Source organism: Pleurodeles waltl, chromosome 8 (genome assembly GCF_031143425.1).
Source record: "Pleurodeles waltl isolate 20211129_DDA chromosome 8, aPleWal1.hap1.20221129, whole genome shotgun sequence".
Taxonomy (NCBI): Eukaryota; Metazoa; Chordata; class Amphibia; order Caudata; family Salamandridae; genus Pleurodeles; species Pleurodeles waltl.
In genome coordinates, this window is record NC_090447.1 from 1456364132 (window position 1) to 1456389522 (window position 25391).

Genomic DNA, 25391 nt, shown 5'->3' on the forward strand with positions numbered 1-25391 from the left:
AAAAACTTCCCATATGAAATATCAGGAAATTCAAAGTTCCTGAGAGGTGTGCTGTAGAGAGTGATGAGGGGCACATGGGTCTCTCATATTTCACAGATTTCATTGCCTTTAGGCTGAATGGAGCCCCTCCAAAGGGTGTGAGGACCGCTGAATGTTTGTAACCCCCATGCCATGCATGGGCTGCAGGCCCCTGTGTTATGCCCCTGGGGGTGTGGTAGATCAAGACCCAGGCACCCTTCATGACCGACTCACAATGGAGTTTGGTCTGGTAAAAGCTTATGGTATGCCTATGTTAAAAAAAAGTATACTTTAGGATGTTAAAAAAAACTCCTCAATGAGGAAGGGCTGGAAGGTGTAACCACGCCCAACTGCACAAGATCCAAAAACTCATTTTTAGGCTAGGCTACTGACGGCTTCAGCTGTTTGCAGGACCATATGTCATAAGTATGCATTCAGGGTCTTTGGGTCAACCCCTATCAGACACCATTCGCTTTAGGTCTTTTCTCTTCATCAATTGCCCAATAGAAATTTCATTTACATATTAAATCAATCCAGAGGAGCATTTCCCTTTCGCCAGCCCCCATTCATATATCGCTAGTGCATTAAGTGCATGAGAGACATAGGGAGAGGGAACTTTTTTGCATAACTACTTAGGGGCATATTTACAAGCCCCATAGTGCCACAGGACTGTCACTTTTTGTGATGCTCCGGTGGCGCTGTGCATTATGCTTATTTACAAGGCGGCGCTTAGCCACTTTTTGTAGCTTATCGCCACCTTGTAAATATGCCCCCCAATGCAGTTTTCTGCGGCAGAGGGGTTGCTGCACCGCAACACCCATTGCTTTTGACGCTGCCCCAGATTTACAAGAATCTGTAAATCTATGGCAGCGCCAAAAACTAACACCACCCCAGGAGTGGCGTTAGCATGGCTCAATAAGGAGGAATGCTTTCATTTCTCCTCTTTTTTTCTTTTTCTATGTGTGCTGCATCCTGATGCACACATAGAAAAAGCAAAACCGCCATGAATGATTGTTTATGTGCAGGAAGGTTATCCTTCCTGCACATAAATAATCATTAAATGATGACAATTTGGTACTTCTTTGTGTGCTGAATTCTGCAGCACACATAGAAGTGCCAGATCGGCATTGTAGATAGTTTATGTGCAAGAACGGACACTTTCCGGCACATAAACAATCATTCCCTTCAACAAGTTTATGTGCAAGAACGGACACTTTCCGGCACATAAACAATCATTCCCTTCAACAACGACATCCTTGCATCATGGTGCAATTGCTTTAGCGGTAACAGCTAAATTAAGCACCAGCGCTAGGGTAAATAAGGGGTGCGCCATATGTACATATGGTTCATCCCTGCATTTCAGAACTGACGCAGTGTGGCGCTGCCAATTTTGGCGCAGCACCACACTGCACTAGTTCATTGAAAATATGCCCTTAACTTTCTGCTTCAGGGGACCTGAGGAAGCAGCACACCAAGTTTGGGCATCTCTGCCTTGGGCGCCTTGAGACTGTGCAGGTGCTTGTTACAGACCTACTGTTTTTGTCTGTGCTGCCTTTCCTTTAATGGTTAAAGCACGCTTACTCATTATCGCTGCCTCATTTGACGGTATTCTTGAATTCTGGGACTTGTAGTTTTATTTATCCCGTTATAAAGTAGGACTACACGTCCCAGAATTCAAAGGAAAAAAAACTGGACTGGAGCAGCAAATCACGCATGGACCTGGGAAACAAGCACTTTGGTCTTGTCAGTGTTGAGCTTCAGACACTTGGTCTTCATCCAGTCGGTGACATTCTTCATGCAGTTGTGGAAGTTGGTCATTGTGGTGGTAGGGTCTACAGAGTGAAAGGATGAGCAGGGTTTTGTCAGCGTAGGATATGATGTTGTGGGTTCTGACAATGTCGGCTAGAGGTGTCATGTAGTTGTTGAAGAGAATGGGAATGAGGGATGAACCTTGGGGGATGTCGTAGATGGTGCTCTTGTGTTCTGAGGTGAAGGGAGGTAGATGCATTCTATGAGTTTGTCCCATGAGGGACGATGCAATCCATCTGAGGGTGTCTTGTTGAATCCCAATGTTGTGTAGCCTCTTGATAAGAGTGTGGTGGGATACAGTGTTGAACATTGCAGAGAGGTCGAGGAAGGTCAGGGCCACTGATTCTCCTCTGTCGAGGAGGGACGAGGTGTAGTCCATAGCGTCGATCAGGGTGGTCTCAGTGCTGTGATTGGCACGGAAACCGAATTGGGAAGAGTCAAGCAGGTTGCTTCTCTCTAGGTGTTCTGTAAGCTACTGGTTGATGGCCTTCTCTAAGACTTTGGCGGGGAAAGGGAGTAGGAAGATGGGGCAGTAGTTCTGGAGTTTGCTCGGTCGGCGGAGGGTTTCTTGAGAAAAGGCCTGACTTCTACCTGTTTCCATGCGTCGAGAAAGGTGGCTGTGATGCTTTGAGGATGGTGGTGAGTTGGCGGCTGATGTCCTTGTCTCCGAGGTTGAAAAAGTGTTGGGAGCAGGGGTCCCTGATTCATGACACCATGTGATAGGCTATATGACTGTGAAATACACTGCTATCATGGAGCAACAAGGCAGATGATTGACTAAGCAGAAGTTTGAGAAACAAACAAGACAACATACCGAAAGCCAATTAGACCAATGGTGTACAATCTGTCGCTAGAGGGATTGTGTTGGAGTGTTGGGCTTTTTTGCTTATGCAGGGTCATCCCCAATCTTTTTGCCTCCTGCCTCCTATTTTTTCTGACCTGTTGCTGTTGGCTTTTGAACTCTGAGCACTTTACCACTGCTAACCAGTGCTAAAGTGCATATGCTCTCTGTGTAAATTGTATGTAATTGGTTTATCCATGATTGCCATATTTGATTTACTAGTAAGTCCCTAGTAAAGTGCACTAGAGATGCCAGGGCCTGTAAATCAAATGTTACTGGTGGTTCTGCAGCACTGGCTGTGCCACCCACATAAGTAGCTCTGTAATCATGTCTCAGACCTGCCACTGCAGTGTCTGTGTGTGCAGTTTTAACTGTAAATTCGACTTGGCAAGTGTACCCACATGCCAGGCCTAAACCTTCCCTTTTCTTGCATGTAATACTCCCCTAATTTAGGCCCTACGTAGCCCCAAGGGCAGGGTGCAGTGTATGGTTAAGGTAGGTGTTGCAAAGTCATCTTTTTGCCATGTTCATCCCCATTTTTTGTTGCTGACTGGTGCTGATGATAACTGACTCTGACTGAGCCCTGGACTCAGTTAGCCAGACCCAGGCCAGTACTATGTTAAAACACACACTTGTAGTAGAGTACACTAGGTATTAGGGTACCCTTTCAGTTGTCCTGACAGACCCTGTAAGTCCCTAGTATATAATGGGGGAAGGGTGTACAATCTGCCTATAAGCCCCTATATAATAGGGCATGGAGATTAGAGGCCCAGCAGAATTTCTGCACTCCTTTTAAATGCAGACCTGCCTTGCAGCCTGTCTTTAAAAGTTACATTCCTACCATTTGCATGACTGCCCCTGTAGGTCCCTAGTAAACAATGTGACAAGGGGGGTGCCAACTACCTATAAGACCCTCGTACATAATAGGGCATGGAAGTAGAGACCCAGCAGAATTGCTGCCCTTTGCATGTGGGCACTGCTGAAGGTTTTCTGCCATTTTAAAATGCAGCCTGACTCTGCAGACTGCATTTACATGGAAATGGTGTCCCAATTCGACTTTGGTGCTGTGGGCACTTTAAATGTGATGATCTACCTTATTTCCACATATTAGGTACCCCCAGGATCTCCCCTAGGTATCACAGGGGTGGGGGGTCATGTAACCATAAGCAGGGGTCTTATAAAAGATGTTTTATAAACCCAGGTAAGGGAAAAACTGATCATTTCATTTCCCCCCACTATAGATACTGGCCTTCATAGGCTATCACTGCTATGTGGTATGTTCATGGTAATAATAGTAAGGAAAAGTGCAGAAAGATAATCCAAGGACTTAAAAGATTTGTTTTGATAAATCCAGCAATTTGACATTGGTGAATTTATCACAATTTTTACAGAAAATAAGTTATAAGGCTTTTCTTTCTGTAAGCCAACATCCAGCCTTCTGACTGTCCCCTCTGATTGGTCAGTGCTAACAGGATTAGCAGAGCTGCTTGATTAAGTGATAAGTGGCTGTCCAAGGGAGAGCATATCTGGTGAAGGGCAGCTCGGGGCTACAAAGGAATGCGTGAGCAGGGGGAGGGGTAATAAAAATCCAGCCTCAAAGGAGAGCAAGACAGGAGAGAATGCCAGTTCACCTAACCCCCACCTTCTGGACCCCTCAGCCAGATACTAGGCTTAAGGAAGGAATTTGCAGATGTTAGAAGGAGGAGAACTATGGAAATGAGCCACACTGGAGTATGGTTTAGTCAGCTCTTAGTTTCAGACATCATGGATTTTGGAAAAATTGTGCTTTCTGGGGCAGAATATGCCACAATTTGCAGTAAGTGGTCATGCATCTGGGAGTCACTCTGCATTCTATTGGTTGGGAGCCCCCCTTCCTGATGCCCAGGAGCTGGGAATAAATATGTGAGAGGTGCATAGCCTCTCAGATCTGGTGCCTGAAACTACAAGAGAAAGAAGGACTGCCCTGCTGGAATCTGGATCTGCACCCTTGGCCTGCACTTCTAAGTGAACTGTGTCTGCTGCACATCTGGTACTACAGCCCTGGGGACAGTGCCTTGCTTCAAGAAGGACTCAGGAGTGGACTCCCTGAAGCTACAGGTTAACAGAGCTTCACCTGCATCATCCCCAGCAAAAGTCCCCAGCCTGGAGTGCATCCAGTGGACTTTTAGGGATTTGTCAAGGTGCATTGCAGGAATTGTGGTCCACTGTTCCAAGGACCATCCAGGAGATTCCGGACCCTTGGATTTGTGTTTTGGACCCTCTGTACCTGCAAGGAGGACTTCAGGAAACGCCTCATGAAGATTGGAGAAGTTTGGAGAATTTTAGTAAAATTGGCGCTTTGTGTTTCTAAACACTGGGAAGTGTTTATTATTTTAAAAAATCATATCTCTGGTTCCAAGGACCCACCCGGAGATTCCAGACTCTTGGATTTGTGTTTTGGACCTTTTGTACCTGCAAGGAGGACTTCAAGAAACACTTCCTGAAGTTTGGAGACTTTTGGTAAAGTTGGCACTTTGTGTTTTTAAGCGCTAGAAAGTGTTTATTCTTTTAAAATTCATATCTCTGGTTCCCTACATTGGATTTTTGTCGTTTTGGTGCCTATTTACTCATAAAAATATATCCGATTTTTATAAATTGGTGTGGGATTTTTATTGTGTGTTGTGTCTCACTTATTTACTGTATTGGTGTTTTTTAATGCTTTACACTCTTGTCTCCTAAGTTAGGGCTGCCTGCTTGGTTATAGCTACCAACGGTTGAGCAAGGGGCTAATTTACTGGGACCTGTACTGAACCTATATTTGGTTAGTGCCCTTAGTGCCAGTGGTAGGCTCATAGTTACCACTGCCAGTAACCGACTTTCCAACAGTAGGACATATAGTAATGTGTTTTATATGTTCTGACAGTGAAATATTGCTAAATTCGTTTTTCACTGTTGCAAGGCCTGTCCCTCTCATAGGTTAACATGGGGGCTACCTTTAAATCTGCTTAAAGTGTAGATTCCCTTTGGGAGCAGATGTACATGTGGAGTTTGGGGTCTCTGAGCTCACAATTTAAAAATACATCTTTTAGTAAAGTTGATTTTAAGATTGTGTGTTTGAAAATGTCACTTTTAGAAAGTGAGCATTTTCTTGCTTATACCATTTCTGTGACTCTGTCTGTTTGTGGATTCCCTGTCTGGGTCAGTTTGACAGTTGGGCTGGTTGCACCTCACACTAGACAGTGACACAAAAGGAGCTGGGGTGTAGTCTGCATTTCCTGATGAGCCATTGTGCTAGGAGGGAGGGGAGGATTGGTCACTTACACCTGAAAGGGTTGTGCCTGTCCTCACACAATGCAGTCTCCGACCCCCTGGTGAGTGTCTGGGGCCTGGCCTGGGCAAGGCAGGATTTCGCATTCAAAAGAGACTTTACTTTGAAGTAGGCCTACTTCAAAGGAGAAATTGAGTATAAGAAGGGCACCCAAAACCACAGACTTTAGAACACTTCTGGAAACAAGAGGAACATCTGCCCGGGGAAGAGCTGAAGATCTGAGGAGAAGTGCTGCCCTGCCTGTGACTGTGCTTTGTGGAGCTATCCTGCAGTGGCTGCTTCTGCCAGAGTAAGAGTAAGAGGGCAAAGACTGGACTGTGCCTTCCATCTTGTGAAGAAATCTCCAAGGGCTTGATTTAGAGCATGCCTCCTGTTTTTTGAAGTCTCAGGGACAGCAAATACTTCTCTCTGCCAGCACCTGGAGTCTCTGGAGAGTCTCCTGCTCTGACAAGTGGTGCCCTATCCAGGACCTGGGCCCTTGAAAGGAAAGCTGGTGGAAAATCAAGGAAATCGACTTCGGACCGACGCCACTGCTGAATCCGGTGACGCCGCCTGCCTGACTCTGTGATCTTTGCTGGAACGGGACGACCTTCGCAGGCCTGACGCCGCTGCAGCCCCACTAAAGTCCGCGACTCCATGGAAGTCGCCGCACCATGTCGTGACCGACGCCGCTCGAAGTGCACGGATTCAACGTTTCACACAGATGCCGTGATCCCCGACTTTGCGCATCGACTTGTTTTCACTCTTCACCAAAGGTACTGTGCTTGGGGGTCTATGCGACTCCTTGTCCGGCGCCGCTGGTGTCGGCTTGTTGAGGACGGCTCCATCATGACGCCGTGTTAACACCTCATCGAAGCATTTTGGGTTTCGAAGCACTATTTTTGAGTTTAATCTTCATAAATTCATAACTTGACTTGTGTATGTCGGATTTTTGTCGTTTTGGTCTTGTTTTGTTTAGATAAATATTTCCTATTGTTCGAAACTGGTGTTGTGTCATTTTTTAGTGTTTTCATTAAGATACTGTGTGTGTTGGTACAAATACATTACACCTAGCACTCTGAAGTTAAGCCTACTGCTCTGTCAAGCTACCACGGGGGTAAGCAGGGGTTAGCTGAGGGTGATTCTCTTTTACCCTGACTAGAGTGAGGGTCCTTGCTTGAACAGGGGGTAACCTGACTGTCAACCAAAGACCCCATTTCTAACATGGAGAATGTTACATTAGAGGCGCTTTTCTGCTTTAGTCTACCCAACTCTTTTATACACTGGTGTATGTATGCTCACGAACATATGATGACTTCCTTGGTGGGCATGGAGCTCACTCCTAACTGGAGTTAAGGGGACAATAGCCAGCTTTTGAGGTACGTTCTGCCCTTTTTCACTAGTTCACATTAAACATTGTTATAAGGGTGGAGGGTCCCCATGATTGGGCAACTACCAGTATGACTCAATTTATATGCCCTGCAACTTTTTCTATTTTTGTAATTCCTTAGTTAGTGTGGTTGGGTTTGGTTTGAGAGGGATTGAGAGTCAAGATAAAATGGCACCTTTATTTTGGTGGTTGTGGGTTTCAGTTAGGTGGGGCTGAAGGGCTAAATTAAAAGAGACAGCATATTGGTTCAAACCTCCTGGTCCCGACCTGGTGTGGTGGTAGAGGTAAAGACAAGTTATTTGCATTGCAATGGATATCACCACTTGCATCTGTTCCTAAAGAGTGGGAGTGTTTGGAATGGCTTGTTATATTATGTTTGCTCAAACAGTGGGTCTGAAAGAAAATCTTTGAATTTTTTGCACCAGGGAACATTCCATCTTTCGACCCCCTCATATTTTTGATGAAGAGCTTCCTGTTTTTATGCGACTGGACGAGTGGAACTATACAAAAAAGTCATATGGTTATGTCAGTCCTTAGAAGGTATGGAGTGTCGGGTCTCTCTTATTTAGTAGACCCACCTAAATGCATGGAAACACTCAGAATTGGCTGGGAATTGGAGAGTATCACTTAATTCATCCTCCTACTCCATTTTGTCAAGGGACATAGGGAGTAGCACTTTTGATTAGTGTGAGGTTGCCAATACAGATATGTGCCACTGTGCAGCAAACTTGATGGTCAGGAATCGTCCTTGGTAAATATTTGTAACCCATCAGTGACATATTCTTCATTCCAAGATTATTTGATGTAGTGACATCAAGGGCCTCATTACGAGTCTGGCGGTTGGGCAAGCCAACTGCCAGACTTGCGGTGCTGGTGGTCTCCCCACCAGACCCATTACAAGGTTTCCACTGGTCTGATAGACGGAAACCAAGGTTTGGCTGGCGGTCCTTGTCCTCAGAGTATGGGCTGAAGGCTGCAGTTGTGTCATCTCAAGTATCTTGGATATTTAGACAACGCCTCCTTGCTAGCCTTATAGATGAACAGTAAATTGCCCTGGAAGTTCCCCTAACCTTCAACAAATTGTCCTGATTAGCAAAAATGCAAAGGGGGAAAATCTCAGGCATTGATGGACACCCTGTTGAGTTTTATAGTTGCTACTATAGCTACCTGACATCTATGTTTCTGGAATAGCTTGAGGAGTCATTGGTGTGTGGCTGACTTCATGATGTTTTAAAAGAGGTGAAGATTGTCATAATCCCTAAACCCAATAAAGACCTGACTGGTGTCAAGTGGTATTCACTTTTATCAATGTTAAACAGGTACATTAAGATTGTTATAGGAGCAGTTTAGGGGAGGGGAAATTATTAATAGTCATACAGGATTTAATACACCCAGATTAGTTTGGATTTATAACACAACAGGCCACCATTATTAGCCAACATAGATTGGATAATGTTAGGCATATCCTAGATCTGGATGAGTATTACTATGCTATGTACTCACTTGAAAGACAAAAGGCCTTTCAAACTTTGGGGTGGGGATTCCTATTGCAGACTTTGCAATGAGTCAGATTGGGCCCATATGCATTCACTCTGATTAGATGTATCTAATTACGACCAGGTGATAGAGTGAGAACAGACTAGGAGGTATCTAAGAGCAAGTCACTCAAAAGAGATTTGCATCAGGAATGTCCTCTTCCACTTCTTTTTTGTGTTATTGGAGGAGCCCATGGCTAACATGCTTAGTACACACCTGACGGATGGTGGCGCTAACAGGAGATGTGATGCATTAGGTGTCTATCTATGCATATGACAGTTTATTGTATTTACTTGGCTTTCCCTCATGAGATCATATTCCATGATCCATTGCCTCAGAACAACTCCACAGAAATACAATATTTATACATTCACAAAAGTCAGATTTGTTTTTCCTACGCTGTGGCAAATATTTCCACAGAATATTACTATGAAACATTATACTGTTAGCAACATTCAATGGTATATAGCAAGACTTGCTATTGATTCTGTCTTGTGGGGACCCCTTTGAAAATCCATAGCACCCAGTATCTGTACTGCATTTGGGTTTCACCAGCCAACATCTTTCCTAATATTTGCTGCTCTAGAGGTTATGGAACTGCCCAAGCAGATGACAGCCAAGAATCCCTGAAGGAACGGAAACTCATGTTTACAATTTAGAACCATGGAGATCAGATTCAAAATTGTATGTTTTAGAGAGCCTGAACCAAATTCTACCCTGCCTTATTGCAAGATTTGTATCCTGTACTGGCATTATATATCTCATCTAACATGATGTACAATATGCTGACAAATTTAGTAGGAACAGAGCGATAACTAAACAAATGTGCTAAAACAGCAAGTTGTTAAGTCTTGTTCTGCCGAGATCAATGCAGAACAAGATTTTCAACTCACACAGTGACACTGCGGGTCACACAATATTGGTTCCATCCACACAGTATCCCAATGAGGAGCCGGTATCATATAGCTTGCACACAATCAACTGGAAACCCCCTGTTGAGAGTAGGTTTCCAGATAATTGCTCGGATACTCTGAGCAGAAGATGGTCATTCCACGGTATGTGACACTAACCCAGGACATCGGCAGCTGCATCAAAAGGTCTTGATTTGTTTGGTGTGGGATGGGGAGGCATTGACTGAAAGTGCTTCAACCTGAAAAAGACTCCCCCTTTTAGGTCGAACATAGCAGCACGCAAGCACTGCTTTTCTGACGTTTTGGTATGTATCTGGGTTTTTAACCACGCCCACCGTACGCCCATCACTATCACTCGTTCATGGGCTTGCCCTTCAAAAATCCTTTGATGACATTGGTGAATGATTTACGTTTGTCCCTCCTTGGGGAGGTTTTGTTACCGCCTTGGCCAACACCCCCGTTACATGGCTAATTGCACTTTTGCCAATAAGTTTGACTGCGAGCAAACTTATTTTTCCTTTTGTGTCTCTTCACGCTGATGCTCATGGCGCTCGTTGCACAGTGAATCGGCTCTCTTATGTGAGACTGTTTTACTTTTTATTTTCAAGAAAAGTCCGGTTAGTAGTTTAGAATGCTAATAGCTCTAACTCCAGCAAATGTGAGACTGTATTGCAAATGCTTGTTCCCCTTGTATTCAATCTGTATATGGAGCCATTTGCACAGCATTCTACCAAATAACAATAATGTTCCCTTTTCCTGTAACAGATTCACAAGAAATAGCTTTATATACTAATGACTTAATTATTAATATGGCTGATGGCATTAGTACCCTTCCATACTTACAGCAGGAAATATCAACATTTGACTACTTTTGCAGTCACCAAATGAATAATGATAAAACAGAGATATTAACTAGGAATTATGATTGGGAATGTGGAGAAAAAAATAGGTCATTAGGTATTTAGGCATAAATGTGGGTAAGAAAACAACTGAGATTATTCTCAGCAGGATAGCTAAAGAAACTGAATGAGTGATGAAACATGGAGAAATCGTCCATTGATATTATATGGCAGAGATGACGTGGCGAGGATGATGATTTTACCAAAGTTCAGCTTTTTATTTGCCAGCATTCCTTTAATTTTTAACATAAAAGAACTAAATAAGATACAAGGGAACGTTGGTTTTTTGGTGCTCCAAGGGAGTTAAAATGTTGTGAAAATGTTAAGGAGGAAGTTTATCAAAGGAGGTCTAGCACTACCAGTCTTGCAGTTATATTGCTGGGCCTTTTAACTAAAGAACTGTAAGATGCTGATAAGAATGCTGATAAGAATGCCAGGCTCAACTACAACAGTGAGGCTATTTGAAGCCATGACTAGGGATTTAAATATATCTAAATAAGAACAACTGTGAGAGTAAATGTAGACTGTATACACTGGTGCTCTCAAGAATTGAGTATTGTAACTCTCTCTGTGGTCTCCTCAGAACCCATCTCACCTCCCTGCAAACTATTCTAACCTCGGCCGAATGGTTTGTCAGTGGGACCAAAAGGAATTACAAAATTCCACCTCTGCTAATCACACTCCAGTGGTTGCTAGTTGAACCCACAGTTATTTACAAGACTACCTGCATCGCACATAAAGCTCTGCACACATCCACTCCCTGTTACTTGGCGGAAAAACTCAAGCTATTTGCTGGCTCCAGACATCCCAAAAAGGCAAAGCAATACTCCGACCCAGTGCGCAGTGTGGGCGTGGCTGCATGCAGGGGGGTTAGCTGCAGGGCCTGGCCGCAGACCGTGCAGCAGCGGTCATAGTAACATACCGTAATTAAATATTATTTAATATTACGTTGCTTTAAAAAAAAACTAGAAATTCACTTTAAAAAAACATGTTACTGTATGGTAATTAAATATACCTTTATGTAAAAAAAAAACTAGAAATTCACTGAAAAAGCAAAGGTTACAAGGACAATGTAGTTAGAAAATAAAAGAGAAGAAAACCTTAGAAATTCACTAAAAAACAAAGGTTTCAGGGATGTTATAAATAGGTTTGCATTACACACAAAAAAACATAGAAATTCAGCAGTTATAGTTATAGTTATCTCAAAACACTATAAATCATGCCCTAAAGTAACCATATCTCGGGCCCTCGTGATGCACTGCTAATTACCCATGTATAACAGAGATGGCGTCTTCTATAACATCATTGAAATTATCACTGCAGCATTTGCAGTGAAATTATTGACAAGAAAACTGTGCATGGTGGGAGTGCGAGTTAGAGTATCACATCATGTTAAGTTACAATCCTTTGGAAATTATCCACTTATATGCAGACATTCAAGAGTAACCTGTTGCATCAATCACTCATTCTCACAACGTAACACTCTGAACACTCCATCCCCGCCATTCACCAAAAGCACTGCCAAGAACTGCCCCATTACAAGTAAGACAGACCTTCTAGGTAGAGCACCAGCACTACTGCACTAACAAAATATAGGGCTCGCACCCAGAAACTGACATTGCTCAGTCAATTAAAGCACGACCCTCAACTATGAATGTAAGTTATCTTGGATGCTGATTAACAACCATCACTTTGGACAAAACAATAGATCCAGGTTTCTTAGCATCTCAATGCCTACTAAGAGATTCACTGACATACTTACCAACTGTCACGATTTTGGAGGAGAGGGACCCAAAATCATCCATTAGGTGAATCCTGCAACTGATATTCACCATTTCTGCAAAGGACCATATCAATGTGCTGGTCAGATTGTATAGTTTTGTACAATTATCTTGAGTCAACTGCATTTCTCCTTTGAGGATCTCATGTCTCCCAGAAACGATCCAGTCCAATCCTCTGGGTACCGGGTAGCCCCCGACAGAGGAGCACGTAAGGTTCACCGTTGTCCCGTTCTTCAACTTCCCTTGCGGCACTTGTGCTATGGCTGGGTGGCTGAAGTTTGCTAAGAATGAATCAAAAGATATATATCAGATTGCTATGGTAAGCAGGACGGAGTCCACACAGTGGCATGCATCAAAATGACCCCCCCTCACATCTGCAGAATCTCATAGGGCGCCCCTGAGGCTCCTTCACTCTCAGATATTTGTAGGCCTTGGGTTGAACCAGGGGTCCCCTGCAGAGGCCGCGAGGGCCTGCTTTACGCCCCTGGATCCAGGGCCAGCCTTTGCTCAGAGAGTGAAAGCAAATTTTGGGCTCTTCCTGATCCTTGGTGCTAAATGTGAAGCCACGGGAGATGTTGGTGCAGGCTGGGGGCACGGATACCTGTGAGGAAGGAGGAAGGCAGAGGAGAGCAGGGAAACAGGACAACTGAATGAGGGGAACTAGTGGAAGCCTGGAGATAATCAGCAGACGCTGCGGCCTGAATGCAAAATACAAATCGAATGCATTTTTTAGTTAAATTCAGGCCGCCCCTCTGAAGCAAGGCGCCCTGGCTCTGTGCCCAGATCACCTATACCTAAAGCTGGCAATGCCAGGGCCCAAAACATGATACTTTCACCATCCGCAAATAGCTCTGCAGACAAGGGACTCAGCAGGTTCTTTTTTTTTTTTTTTTTTTTGTAAGGAGCTAGAAGAACAGCTGATAGTCACCTCAAAGCACACACTGATACATATATAATCTACATTTTGAGATATACAAATGTGTTTACGGTCTTATTATGGCACGTCAACTAAATAACATGATTTCACTCAAAGGGATGGTAAAGAACATCATTAAGACAAGAGTGGTAATATATATTCCGATGAAAAGTAGTGGTATTGTACTTTTATCCATAAAAGAGTATAGAATTTGTTATTTCCCCGAAAGAGCAGAAATCACATTTGTCGAGAAAAATACATCACCGCTGCTTTTCAGGGGATTTTACATTTTAACTCATCTCCAAACCAGTAGCTAAACCGCTAAAAACATACAGGCTGCATTTCTGGGAACAATCCATACCTTTTCTGGTGTCACGTTATTGATTGTGGCCGAGCAAACTGTGTGTTATGCCAGCACAATTTGAGTAATTTCAGTGATTTTGCGTTACTCTTGTTACGTGAAATTCCCAAAGTTATGCCATTATACCGTGTTGTGCAGTTATGCACTATTTGCTGTAAAAATAAACTGCCACAGACGCATGGGACCAATGGAAACAACAGAGCGTGAATGCTCTAACTCAGGTAAATATTGGGTTAAATGTATTCACACACTCCAAGTGCAAAAAGTGGGTGCTCGGCTCTGCACCGAGCCATCACAGCCCATCATGCTGGCCTGGCAATATGGCCTACTGGAAGCCATGGGGCCCACATCACGGGACCTTTTCAGTTTCTCCACCTGGACATTGTCTAGTGCTTGAGCCTCACATTTCTCCCTGGATCGTTGCCAGTTTGGATTTGATTGTACGTCAAAACATCCTAAACACTGGAAGGTGCAGATTATAGTGTCCCTGTGGTATTTATTCACAAAAATGGTAGATGATCTAAGTGGTCTTCGCAGCAGGTGATCGAAATAAAGTGCCTGTTGGGTCATAGTAGGTGAAAAAACATCATAAAAGCAAGGCTACTGAAATTATGCGATTTTGCGGCCACAGCTTTTTCCACATGATTATGGATTGCAGTTTCCATATAATCATCATCTGCTGCATAATCTGTAGATTAAGAAAATAGTTTCCAGATCAAACTGATCAAAAGTTACTAAAAACACAACCTTGGCAAAGGTTGACGGGTGACCTCTCTGTTGCCTATTGTTGTATTTGGGTGTCACATTGCTACTAATCAGCTGAAACCTTTACCCAAATACTGTGAACATTGGGAAACATGTCAAAACAATGAGGTAATCCTATCACACACTGTGCTGCGTTATGCCATACAATTTGCGTTTGCTTGCCACATAATTTAGGAAACCCTGCCACATAAATTGGTCCTCCCCTGCCGTATAATACCAGTGGCCCTGCATAAAAGTGCCTAAATGAGTCCTGGTCAAAATATGTTTAAATCCTGCCTGCTCCCACTGACTTTCACTCTAATTTTCTACAGATGCTCACAGCCCATGGCATGTAGTAATTTAATTGCAGTCGCTCATGCACCTAAAGCGCCAAAAACACGCAGACTGTTTCTCTGCGTGTTTACATCATAAACAAGAGGTCGAGCAATCGTGCGTTAAAAAAATAAGATAAACAAAGAATACGTTGTAAAATGACTTTCTTTCCTACCAATAACTTTCAACTGAAGAGTGGAATGATGGATCTTATCGAGGTGATTTTCGGGTTTTTGGCTCACGATGCATTCGTATGTTCCCTCGTCTTGTACGCCAACACGTTGAAGAATCAGTGATGAGCCATCTGAGTCCAGCTCAGTGCGGTTCACATATTTCGGATCCTGATGGTCTGTCTTCTCTTGGTCATCATGTGCCTCCAGAACAACCTCTAGCGATTGGACACCCTTCTTCTGCCAGTAAACCACCCTGGTACCCTTGATGCTTGTCTGTTCACCAAAATTACAAGGAAGCGATGCATTATCTTCTCTGAAAACGGCAATTCCACTGATGACAGTAGCTCCTTCAAAAGAAAATAAACATCACTCATATTCTTTATTATAGGAAATCAAGATTCATTGTGGTTCCCAGCTGGTACCAGCGGGCCATGCAAGGTAGGCTCTATTCAGTGTAGTTCCAAAGAAATGTAAAAATGTTGTTTAAAGATGATAAAGAATGCTTGGGATAGGCTCACATTTTGGCAATCAGATACTCTACCAAAACCAGAAATTGATGCATGGTGATGTTGCATGGCAGAACAAGATGTGCTCATTTATAAGCACATGTAAATATTTGATTAAATGAATAATAATACTGCTTAAACCAGTCTGTGAACCGACGATCTAAATTAACTACATAGTGGAAAGACAAGAGATGGGAGAAACTGTGGCCCACATTTACAAGAATCTGGTGCGCCAGATTTCTTGAACCCCCCCCTACTGCCACCTAACAACACCATTGGTGTGCCGTATTTACAATACGGCGCACGTCAGGACAATAGCGTCCAATTTGTTGACGCTATTGTGGCGCTTTCCTCCACTAGTGTAAAAATTGTTGACACTAGTGGAGCAAAGCGCAGGAGGCCCATTGATTTCAATTGATGCATCCTTTTAATGCCTGCTTTGAGTAGTCATTAAAAATTACCTAAAAAATGGTGCAATTAAATAGTGTAGATTTGATTGAAACATTTTTGAGGGCCGCCTAAGGCCGGAACACCCCTCTTTGCATACATTATGCCTGGTGCAGGCATTATGTGGTGCAAAGGGTTGCAAAGTGGCGCAGTGCGTGCATTGTGCAACTTTGTAAATATGGTGCAGTGATTTTTGCCTCATTGAGCCACATTAGTGTAAAAAAATGACACTAAGGTGGCGCAAGGAGGAGCTAGAGCCTGGATTTCCCTCTAGCCCTGTATTTCTGGCCCTGTATTTCCAGCAGGACACGTTTGCCAACGTGGAAACCATAATACCGACACCGAGAGGCAAAATATGCCCAGAAGTGTCTCTGTTATGCAGAATTGACTTTACCTCAGCACATAGAAGGGCTCTCATTAGAAGAAGAATGTGTGCTATGTGGCACGACATTTGTATGCCTATTGTCATTTTAGTTTTCTGTGTTCCATGAATTTAAACTTCTCCAGTGAGACAAAATGGCCCTGACAAAAACATGGATTTCCCCAGTGATGTCAACATGATTCTACAATGTGCTCATTTTAACCTGAAAAACAAAATCTCTTTTGACACACATAAATGATTTAATCTTCGCCCATTACAATCTTATCAGTATTAGAGGAATGTCTCCACTACTAAATACACATCTTCCTCATGAACACAGAAAGTCATACATGCTACACGGATATGGCTATCCCTCTAGTCCAGTGGTTCCCAACCTTTTGATTTCTGTGGACCCCCACTTTAACATTAATGGAACCCAGGGACCCCCACTGAATCATCATTGGAATCCCGGGACCCCCGCATGAATCAATACTGGAAGCTGGGGACCTAATTTGTCAATATTTTTTTATTTTCTAGGCTCTCGCGGACCCCCTGAGAAGGCTTCGTGGACCCCCAGGGGTCCCCAGACCACAGGTTGGGAACCACTGCTCTAGTCAATGAAAGCTGTGCTTCGCACCAAAAACACACATGCACGATGGATGGAGAGTGGCTTTTGTCGGGCAGATGTGAGCGAGCACATTAGATGAAATCTGCTTCACTTTTAGAAAGATGAGTCAATAATGGTTTTCTTCCAGGACTTGGGGATCTTGCCAGTGAGGATGGTGAAATTAAAGATGGCCTTGTGAAATGATAACTTCCATCTGTTGTGGTGCCTGGAGTGTTAAAGTGGAACGAAAGCTTGCCAAGTATATTCATTGTTGAGTGCTATAATGAGGTTAGCTATCTGTGATTTGCTTGTGGAACAAGGTGGCTGTGCTGTGGATATGAGGAACCTGATCCCTAGAGAGACTTGATCCTGGCTTTTGCTCATGTCTCAGTTCTGTTGATGAGTGGGTGTTGCTAGGATCCTGGTCTTCAAGGCTAACAACAGGTGTCTTGTATCATTTAGTGAGAAGACGCCTCTAGCTTTCTTATAATAATTTCTCCAGTTTATACTAATGTTTGGTGGTTATTTATATTGTTCCTCCCATACCCCTTTGTTACCTATTTTGCCCTTTCACTTGCAAAACACCGACATTCCAACATTCTGACAGCCTCATTTACAAGCAGCCTGCGCCACCGGTGCGTCACTTTTTTTACTCACCCACGGCGCAGTGTGTCGGCCCATATTTACAAGGCCACATAAAGCCACCTTGCGTGGATTTTAATGGCCTTGTAAATATGGCCCCCTTTCACGCATTACTCTGTGTGAAAGGGGTGTTCCATGGGTGTTGCGGTGGGGGTTCCCATGCAACACTCATGGAATCTGATGCCTTCCCAGATTTACAAGGTTTCGTAAACCTGGGAATGTGTCAGTTTCCTACGCCACCCCAGCAGAGGCGTAACGGTGACGCAACAGGAAGAAATAACATTATTTCTCCCCGTTTTTCCTCTTTTTATGTGTGCTGTATTCTGCAGCACACACAGTAGGAGGAAACGCCTTTCCTGGTTGTTTTTGTGCAAGAAGGTTTCCCTTCTACCACATAAAAACAATCATCCCGGCACTCAGGAACTCTTGCACCACCTGCCACCATCATTTAATGTTTTTTTCGCTTTTCAGCATTCACCTGTTTCCTCAGGTTAAGGTGCACCTCCGTCACCTCGCTGGTAGGTGTACACTCATGCGATCATAACTATTTTCGAAGAACTCCTGCTTTCAAGAGAGCCTCCTGTGAAAGCTATCAGATGACGCTTAATTGTTTTTAGTGCTTCGATTTTGATGAGAGCACCTGCGCAGAAGAAAACATGGTCACGCCCACATAAAATAGTTTCTTCATAATTCAGGTCATGCGCACTGTCAGACTGTGTCTCCAAGCCTCGCTAACGAACGCCACCATCTTGTGCAGTGATAACGGGTTATATAGTATTTTACAGCCATCTGCTGGTGCTTCTTAAAATATTCACTTGAACTTCTTCAAGAAAGAAGTTAACTATTTTTTGCGATGTGCACATATTTACAACCTGTTCTACTTTAATATGCACACAACAAAAACGTCAACAACATGGCACATCAGTTGAAGCATAATATATAATGCAATTGCTTTTTCTGCGATGTGCACGCAGTGCAAATAAACAAATATATCTGGTCTACAAGCAAGTGCATGAAAATTTAATAATATAGTGAGATCACTTTTAGTGTGGTGTGCACGTACACACTGTTTAACAAACCGCAGCAGAGGGACCATAATGTATAGTCCAATTGCTTTTTTATGCAATGTGCATGCAATAAAACAAAGTTTCACCACTTAAACAGAACCGTACTATCATTTATACAGGTCAGTTCTTTTGCCTAGAACCACAGGTAGTCTGTTTCAAAGTAAATCTTATATGTTAGTAATTTCCTGTATTTGCTGTGTTGTTAAGTATTTTTTCCTATTGATTTAAACTCTCCCATCAGATGTCACATACATTATTTTATAATTACTAAATATAAATGGTAAGATTTTCCGTACATACATTAATCAGTCTTTCCTAGTGAACGCATATTGTCTTAGACTATTGTTAATATTTATCTGTGTTTTGTTGTTATATATTTTTCTATACTCCTAGGCATTATTTCGTTTTGCTTTAGTATGAAATCTCCTATATTGATAAATGATGTAATTTAATCCACCGTAAAATCCTCAACTTCAAAGGGGATCTACCTATCCTCTGGAAAATTTGAAAATAGGAATTTCTTACTTATTTGGTGACAATGGAAGCAAATAAAATGCCAGTTGATAGAAATAAATGTATGATGCTACATTGTCTAGACTCCGAAGTCTAAGGCCCAGATTTACAAAAATGTGTCGTAGCACGATGCTGCAAAAAAATTTGCTGCACTGTGCCACTTTTGGAACGGAGGGATGCGCAGTATTTATACATATATGACACACCCCTGTTTTTCCCTCTGTACCAGTGCTAAATTTAGCTGCCAGGGCCAATGCAGGTATCTTTCCACCATAGTGCAAGGGTGTCTTCATTGAGGGGTGTGATTGTTTATGTGCAGGAAGGTGTCCCTTCCTACACAAATAGTCTACAATGGCATTTGGCACTTCAGGATGGTGCTGCAGGATGCAGCATACATAGAAGTACCAAATTGTCATTTTTGAATTATTGTTTATCTGCAGGAAGGAACACCTTCCTGCAGATAAACAATAATTCATGGCCTTTTGCTCTTTCTATGTGTGCTGCATAAATCAGCACACAGAGAAAAAGCAAAATTGAGGAGAAATAAAATCATTTCTCCTCGTTGCCCCACTCTAACGCCACCCCTGGGGTGGTGTTAGTTTTTGGTGCTGCCTCAGATATATGATTTCTCGTAAATCTGGGGCAGCGTCAAAAGCAAGGGGTGCTGCGGTGGAACACCCACAGCAACACCAATTGCAGAAAACTGTGTTGGAGTGGCCCATATTTACAAGGAGGCGTTGAGACACAAAAAGAGCCTTAACGCCTCCTTGTAAATATGGTACAGTGAATAGCGACGCCAGCGCACGACTAAAAGTGAAGCTCTGGTGGCACCAGGGCCTTGTAAATCTGGCCCTTAATGTATTAATTACCTGAAGCTGTTCTACAGAAGGTGTAGAAGATTTGAGTGCTTTTGATGAGGCCATGCTTAGGTTAGAAAAATGAATCAGACACATAAATCAGTGACATTCAAAACTTATCATATCTACAAAAGGGCCCAAAAACCCAATGAGATATCTGATGAGTTTCTTACAGTTTAGAGAGGGGACACCTAATTTGAATAATTGTTGAGAGAACAAGTATTGGTTAATACTAAGTCTACTTAAATAGAAAAAACATGGAATATGGGCAATTTCAAATTAGATTAAGTAATAGAAAAATTGAAAGCAATAGAACTATCAGTTTCGTGGATAAAGACGATGAATGAAGATAGGCCAGAAAAGAGACCTAGGGCCAGATGTAGCAAGGGTTTTGCGAGTCGCAAACGGCGAAAAACGCCGTTTGCGACTCGCAAAAGCCACTTTGCTATGTTGAAATGCATTTTGCGAGTCGGATCCGACTCGCAAAATGCATTTCCGAATCGCAAATAGGAAGGGGTGTTCCCTTCCTATTTGCGATTCGCAATGGTATGCAATTCCATTTGTGACCGCGTATGCGGTCGCAAATGGAGTCGCAGTTACCATCCACTTGAAGTGGATGGTAACCCATTCGCAAACGGGAAGGGGTCCCCATGGGACCCCTTCCCCTTTGTGAATGGACCCCAAAACATTTTTTCAGGGCAGGGAGTGGTCCAAGGGACCACTCCCTGCCCTGAAAAAACCAAAACAAAAGGTTTCGGATTTTTTGAAATGCAGCTCGTTTTCCCTTAGGGAAAACGGGCTACATTTAAAAAAAAAAAAAAACTGCTTTATTTAAAAGCAGGTCGCTAACATGGAGGCCTGCTGACTACAGCAGGCCTCCATGTTAGCGAGTGCCTATACTCGCAATGGGGTCGCAAACTGCGACCCACCTCATAAATATTAATGAGGTGGGTCTTTGCGACCCCATTGCGAGTTGCAGAAGGTGTCTGAGACACCTTTCTGCATAGCAAATTGCGACTTGCAATTTGCGAGTCGCACGGACTCGCAAATTGCAAGTCGCAATTTGCTTTCTTCCTGCATCTGGCCCCTAGTGAGATATGTACTGTTGGTAATACATAAAAACAAAGAGAAAATAAGCAATTATAAGACAAATGCTATTGTTGTGGCAGTTATTTCCATTTGGTTTTATTTAAAAGGGGCCCAGCTGTGAGCAAGGAATGCAAATTTTGAGGCAAAAAGGAGCATTTTGCAAAAATATGGAGAGGAGGGAAAACAGTTCCCATGGTTAGAGTTGTTCAAGTGAGTCAGACTTTGGTTGTACCGAATGAATATGCTAAGATCAAAGATATGTTGTTAGTTGTGAGGTGTATCAACAATCTAAAGGATGAAGGAGATTTTGGTCCATCCGTGTGTCATATATGAGCATTAGGCAAATATTTCAAGGTGATTGCAGACTCCGGTTACCCTTACACCATTGTTATCTAAGGTTATGTCATCCTAGGTTTTTGGGATGTGGTAAACGATTGAAAAGCACCGGACATTAGAACAATCTAATTAGATGGCAATAAAGCATAATTTATTGGGAATTTTGCTAGCAATGCATTCTTTAAAATGAGAGCTGCTAAGTTGAAAGTATATATAGCTAGGAATGGAGCTCTGTGCTAGAATGGGGGCTGTCAGTGAAGACTACGAATAATTTTAAATACATGTGTAGCAAACCAAATTCTTTCTGTCCATTGAAGACTTAAGTCAACAAATAGTTAAAAGCTTTCCAAAACATTTCTCTGATATATTAGTCAGATTACCTGGGCTTCAACACAAAAGCATTCTCAAACCTGATCTCATTCCAGTAAAACATAAACCTAGAAAAGTTCCCATTGAGGTTAGGACAGAATGACAAGATATGCTAGAAGCTTTGGTTAATAAAAACATGATTGTAGAGGTGGAGGCCACTAAATGTGTGTCCCCTTGCTTAGAAAATAGATGGCAAACTCATAGTATGTGTTGATTTTAGCATGATTTGGGAAGCAGACACTCTTTCAACCCTAGAATTAAAAGCTGCCTAGCTTAAGGTTTAGTTTCCACCAGTCCTAATTGCATCAGCTATTGCCCCATTTGTTTTGTATTGTTTCAAAAGAATGCCTTTTGGACGTGTTCTGACTCCTCTGTTTTCCAGGGAGCAATAGATCATCTCTCCAAGGATTTAGACTTTTCTGCAAAGGTTTTCCAAGACAAGTTTTTTGTTTATACTCAAAATGTAGAAGTTCAAAAGTTCACATGGCGGTGACCAAACAAATTGTGACTCATTTGTGTAAAAGTGGTTTACTTCCGTGTGCTGATAAATGTGCCATGTTAACCCTTTCACTGCACCCACCATTATAGCATGTGAATTAGAGGGGGTCTCTCAAAATGACTTCTTTTTCACACACTGTCTTACATTTGAAAGGTGCAAATGAAGAGAAAAACAATTGACAATAACACTTCTTCTACTATTCTGTAACTCCATGGATAGACCTAGTGCCTGTGACAGGAAACGGCCCACAACGCAACATAGACACAGCACATTTTTCAACTAAAAACTGACCCTTTTTTGCAATGTGTCTAGCTGTGGATTTTGGGCTCTAGGTCAGCCAGCACCTAAGAGAACCTAACAAACCTGTACATTTTTTAAAACTAGTTACTTTGAGGAATCAAGGCTGGGGTTACGTTTGCAGCTCTCACCACGTTCAGTTACCCAGAATCCCTTGCAAACCTCAAAATTTGCCTAACAAAACACATTTTCCTCAAATTTTGTGATCAGAGGTTCTGAAATCTGAGGGGAGCCACACATTTTCTACCACACAGCATTCCCTTAAGTCTCCTGGTAACAATGCTACCTCACTTGTGTGGGTCACTCAAGTGCATGGGACAGGGAAGGGCCCAAAACGTATTGTGGAGACACAAAACAACCTGTCTTTGCAAGGGTGCATCTGGGTTTTTGGTCCCGGGTGCGGCGGCCATCTAGAGAAAACTACCAAACCCAAACATTTATTGAAAGTAGACACCCAAGGTCGTCCAGGGAAGAGTGGCTTGTGTGGATCCCTCAACGGTTTCTTAACCAGAATCCCCTGCAAACCTCAAATTTGACAAAAAAAATCACACTTTCCTCACATTTCTAGGTCGGATCACTGTGCTAGAAAAAGATTTCCTACCACCCAGCGTTGCCCTCAGTCTCCCGATAAAAAAGATACCTCACTTGTGTAGGTAAGCAAAGTGCCTGTGACAGGGAAGGGTAAAAAATGAGTAGAAATTGAGGGGGAACCAAAGCGGGTCCAAAGAGGCCGCAGATTTTCATACATTTTGAGGTTGACTCAGCTTTGGGCACCCACACAACTGGGGAAATTTTTTTATCGGTACAGATGGGGCAAGGCTGGGTGGTACATTTTGTGGATTCCTGTGGATTCTGGAAGTTTCCATCACAGAAATATAGGTAAGTGTGTGATTCCAGGCAAAGTTGGAGGTTTGCAGGCCATTGTGGGTAAAATAATGGTGTGGGGTGCATGTGAAGCATGCCACCTCGGACTCCCACAGATGTTTAGTTTTTAGAAGTGGCTGGGTCTGGTAGGTTTTTCTAGGTGGCAGCGTACCCAAGCCCAAAAAGTGCAGCCGCTCACCTTTGCAAGTGGGGCAATATTCAGAGTTAGCCAAGCTCCATTGGCCCATATGTAAAATCAAAACCCAAAAGAGCCAAATGTCCTCTTGCTTGCCATTGGGATGAGATGCTTTAGTCTGCAGGGGGGTCAGAAACACTATTACTCCCTTTATTTGGAGTGGGGGCATAACCATGCCCATGGTGATGGGCACCTCTAGTAGACTGTCTTCCCCCAGGAGAGGATCGGGGGTAATTAGCCTATCTTCCCCCCAGGGGGGCAGGATGACTTTGTCCCCATCTATTTGGGGTGGGAGCGTGGCCGTGCCCCCACCCGCCTGTTTTAAAAAAAATCTTCCCTGGTGTCTGCTGGGCTTTCTGTCCCTATGGTGCAGATTGGGGGTTATCCTTTGCTCTATGGCAGTGTAAGTAATGAGTGTGGGTGAAGGGGAAGAAGTTACGGTTCTCTAGGCAAGGCCTGCCAGGTGCACCAAAATGGCTATTGTAGCTTCTTCGGAGAAGCTGAGCCTCACTTGTTACTATTTACATACACTGTCAGATCTTTGGCCAGCGCTGGAGTGAATGCTTATGAGAAACTGATCATGAGCTTTAGCTGCGTTGATGTTGCCAGGAGGAAGTGATTACTTTCTGACCACTGGAGTATTATCTGGGATTCCACACTCTGCAGTAAATGCATTGTGCCCAGGCATATTCTTTGGTCGAGGCTGTGATTTTTCACTAATGCATTTGTCCCTAAGGTTGTGAGTGACAGCTGATATCGCAAGTCTCAGACTATTCTATATCCAGGTAAAGTGAAGATATCTACGGCTGGCTCTTTATGATAAAGTGGTTATGGCCCTTCATAGGAATAATGCTGCCTATCAACTGAGTGCTACTTTTCCAAACTTCTCGTTTGGCCGCTTCATCTCCAGGACATTTTTGATGACCATTGGAATGCATTTTATTTTGTTGAACGGTAGCCCAAAATATGTATAAAAGCCACCCTTTAGTTGTCTTAACATAAGCGTAAAGCACACCCAGAGTAGCTTAAAATGTCCCACAATAGTAATGAACCATCCAGTAAGTCTAGTAAATACACAAATCCAGTCGAATTGAGATGTTCATTCCAATAAGTGCAGACAGCCGACACGTGCTTAATTCTCCTAACATAGTTTAGATGTTTCACTACTTTACTATAATTACAGTTGAGTTGAGGCATCATCATGGCTGCTTCCAGAGCCCGATGATGCCTTAAAAGACCACAAATCATAACCAGTACTACTACTTAAAGAATGAAAGGGTTAACTTTGCTTTTCAGTTAACCCTGAAATTATTAATTATGCCATGTCACATATTTAAGTGCAGTTTGTGGCAAAACATTTACAGGGAGAGTGCAGGAATAATGCAAATGACCGAAATAGAGCAGCTGTTGCTTTTTTTTTTTTTTGTGCTATTGTTTTTTTTTTATCACAAAATGCATACTTATACCAAAGTTGATGCAAGGGAGAATTCTGCATTAAAGTTTCACACAATGACAAATTTGCACTTTGCACTTTGCCTAATTACACATAATTTCAAATACATTTTTTAAAATTTAAACACAAATTAAGATGTGTCATGTCTGTTGTCTAAACCATGTTTCCATGAAATGAAGTTATTCGCTCAAAAATTCATGGCTGTATGTTTATTATAAAGGTTTGCTGCTGTTACATTGCATTCAGTTTATGCAGGGAAATATATCAGAATTGTGAGTGCAAAAAAACCA

The 25391-nt window shown here is 42.8% G+C and overlaps 1 protein-coding gene across 1 annotated transcript in view; it reads right to left on the reverse strand.

The window, feature by feature from the left end:
* The window catches only part of LOC138248766 (T-lymphocyte activation antigen CD86-like), a 224301-nt gene that overhangs the window by 39951 nt on the left and 158959 nt on the right, over positions 1-25391 (reverse strand). Inside the window, exons 4-5 of the mRNA XM_069202643.1 lie at positions 15001-15345; positions 12453-12752 (exon numbers count right to left, since the gene is read on the reverse strand). Of these exons, the coding sequence (XP_069058744.1) occupies positions 12453-12752; positions 15001-15345 (645 nt within the window). The remainder of the gene's footprint in view (positions 1-12452; positions 12753-15000; positions 15346-25391) is intronic.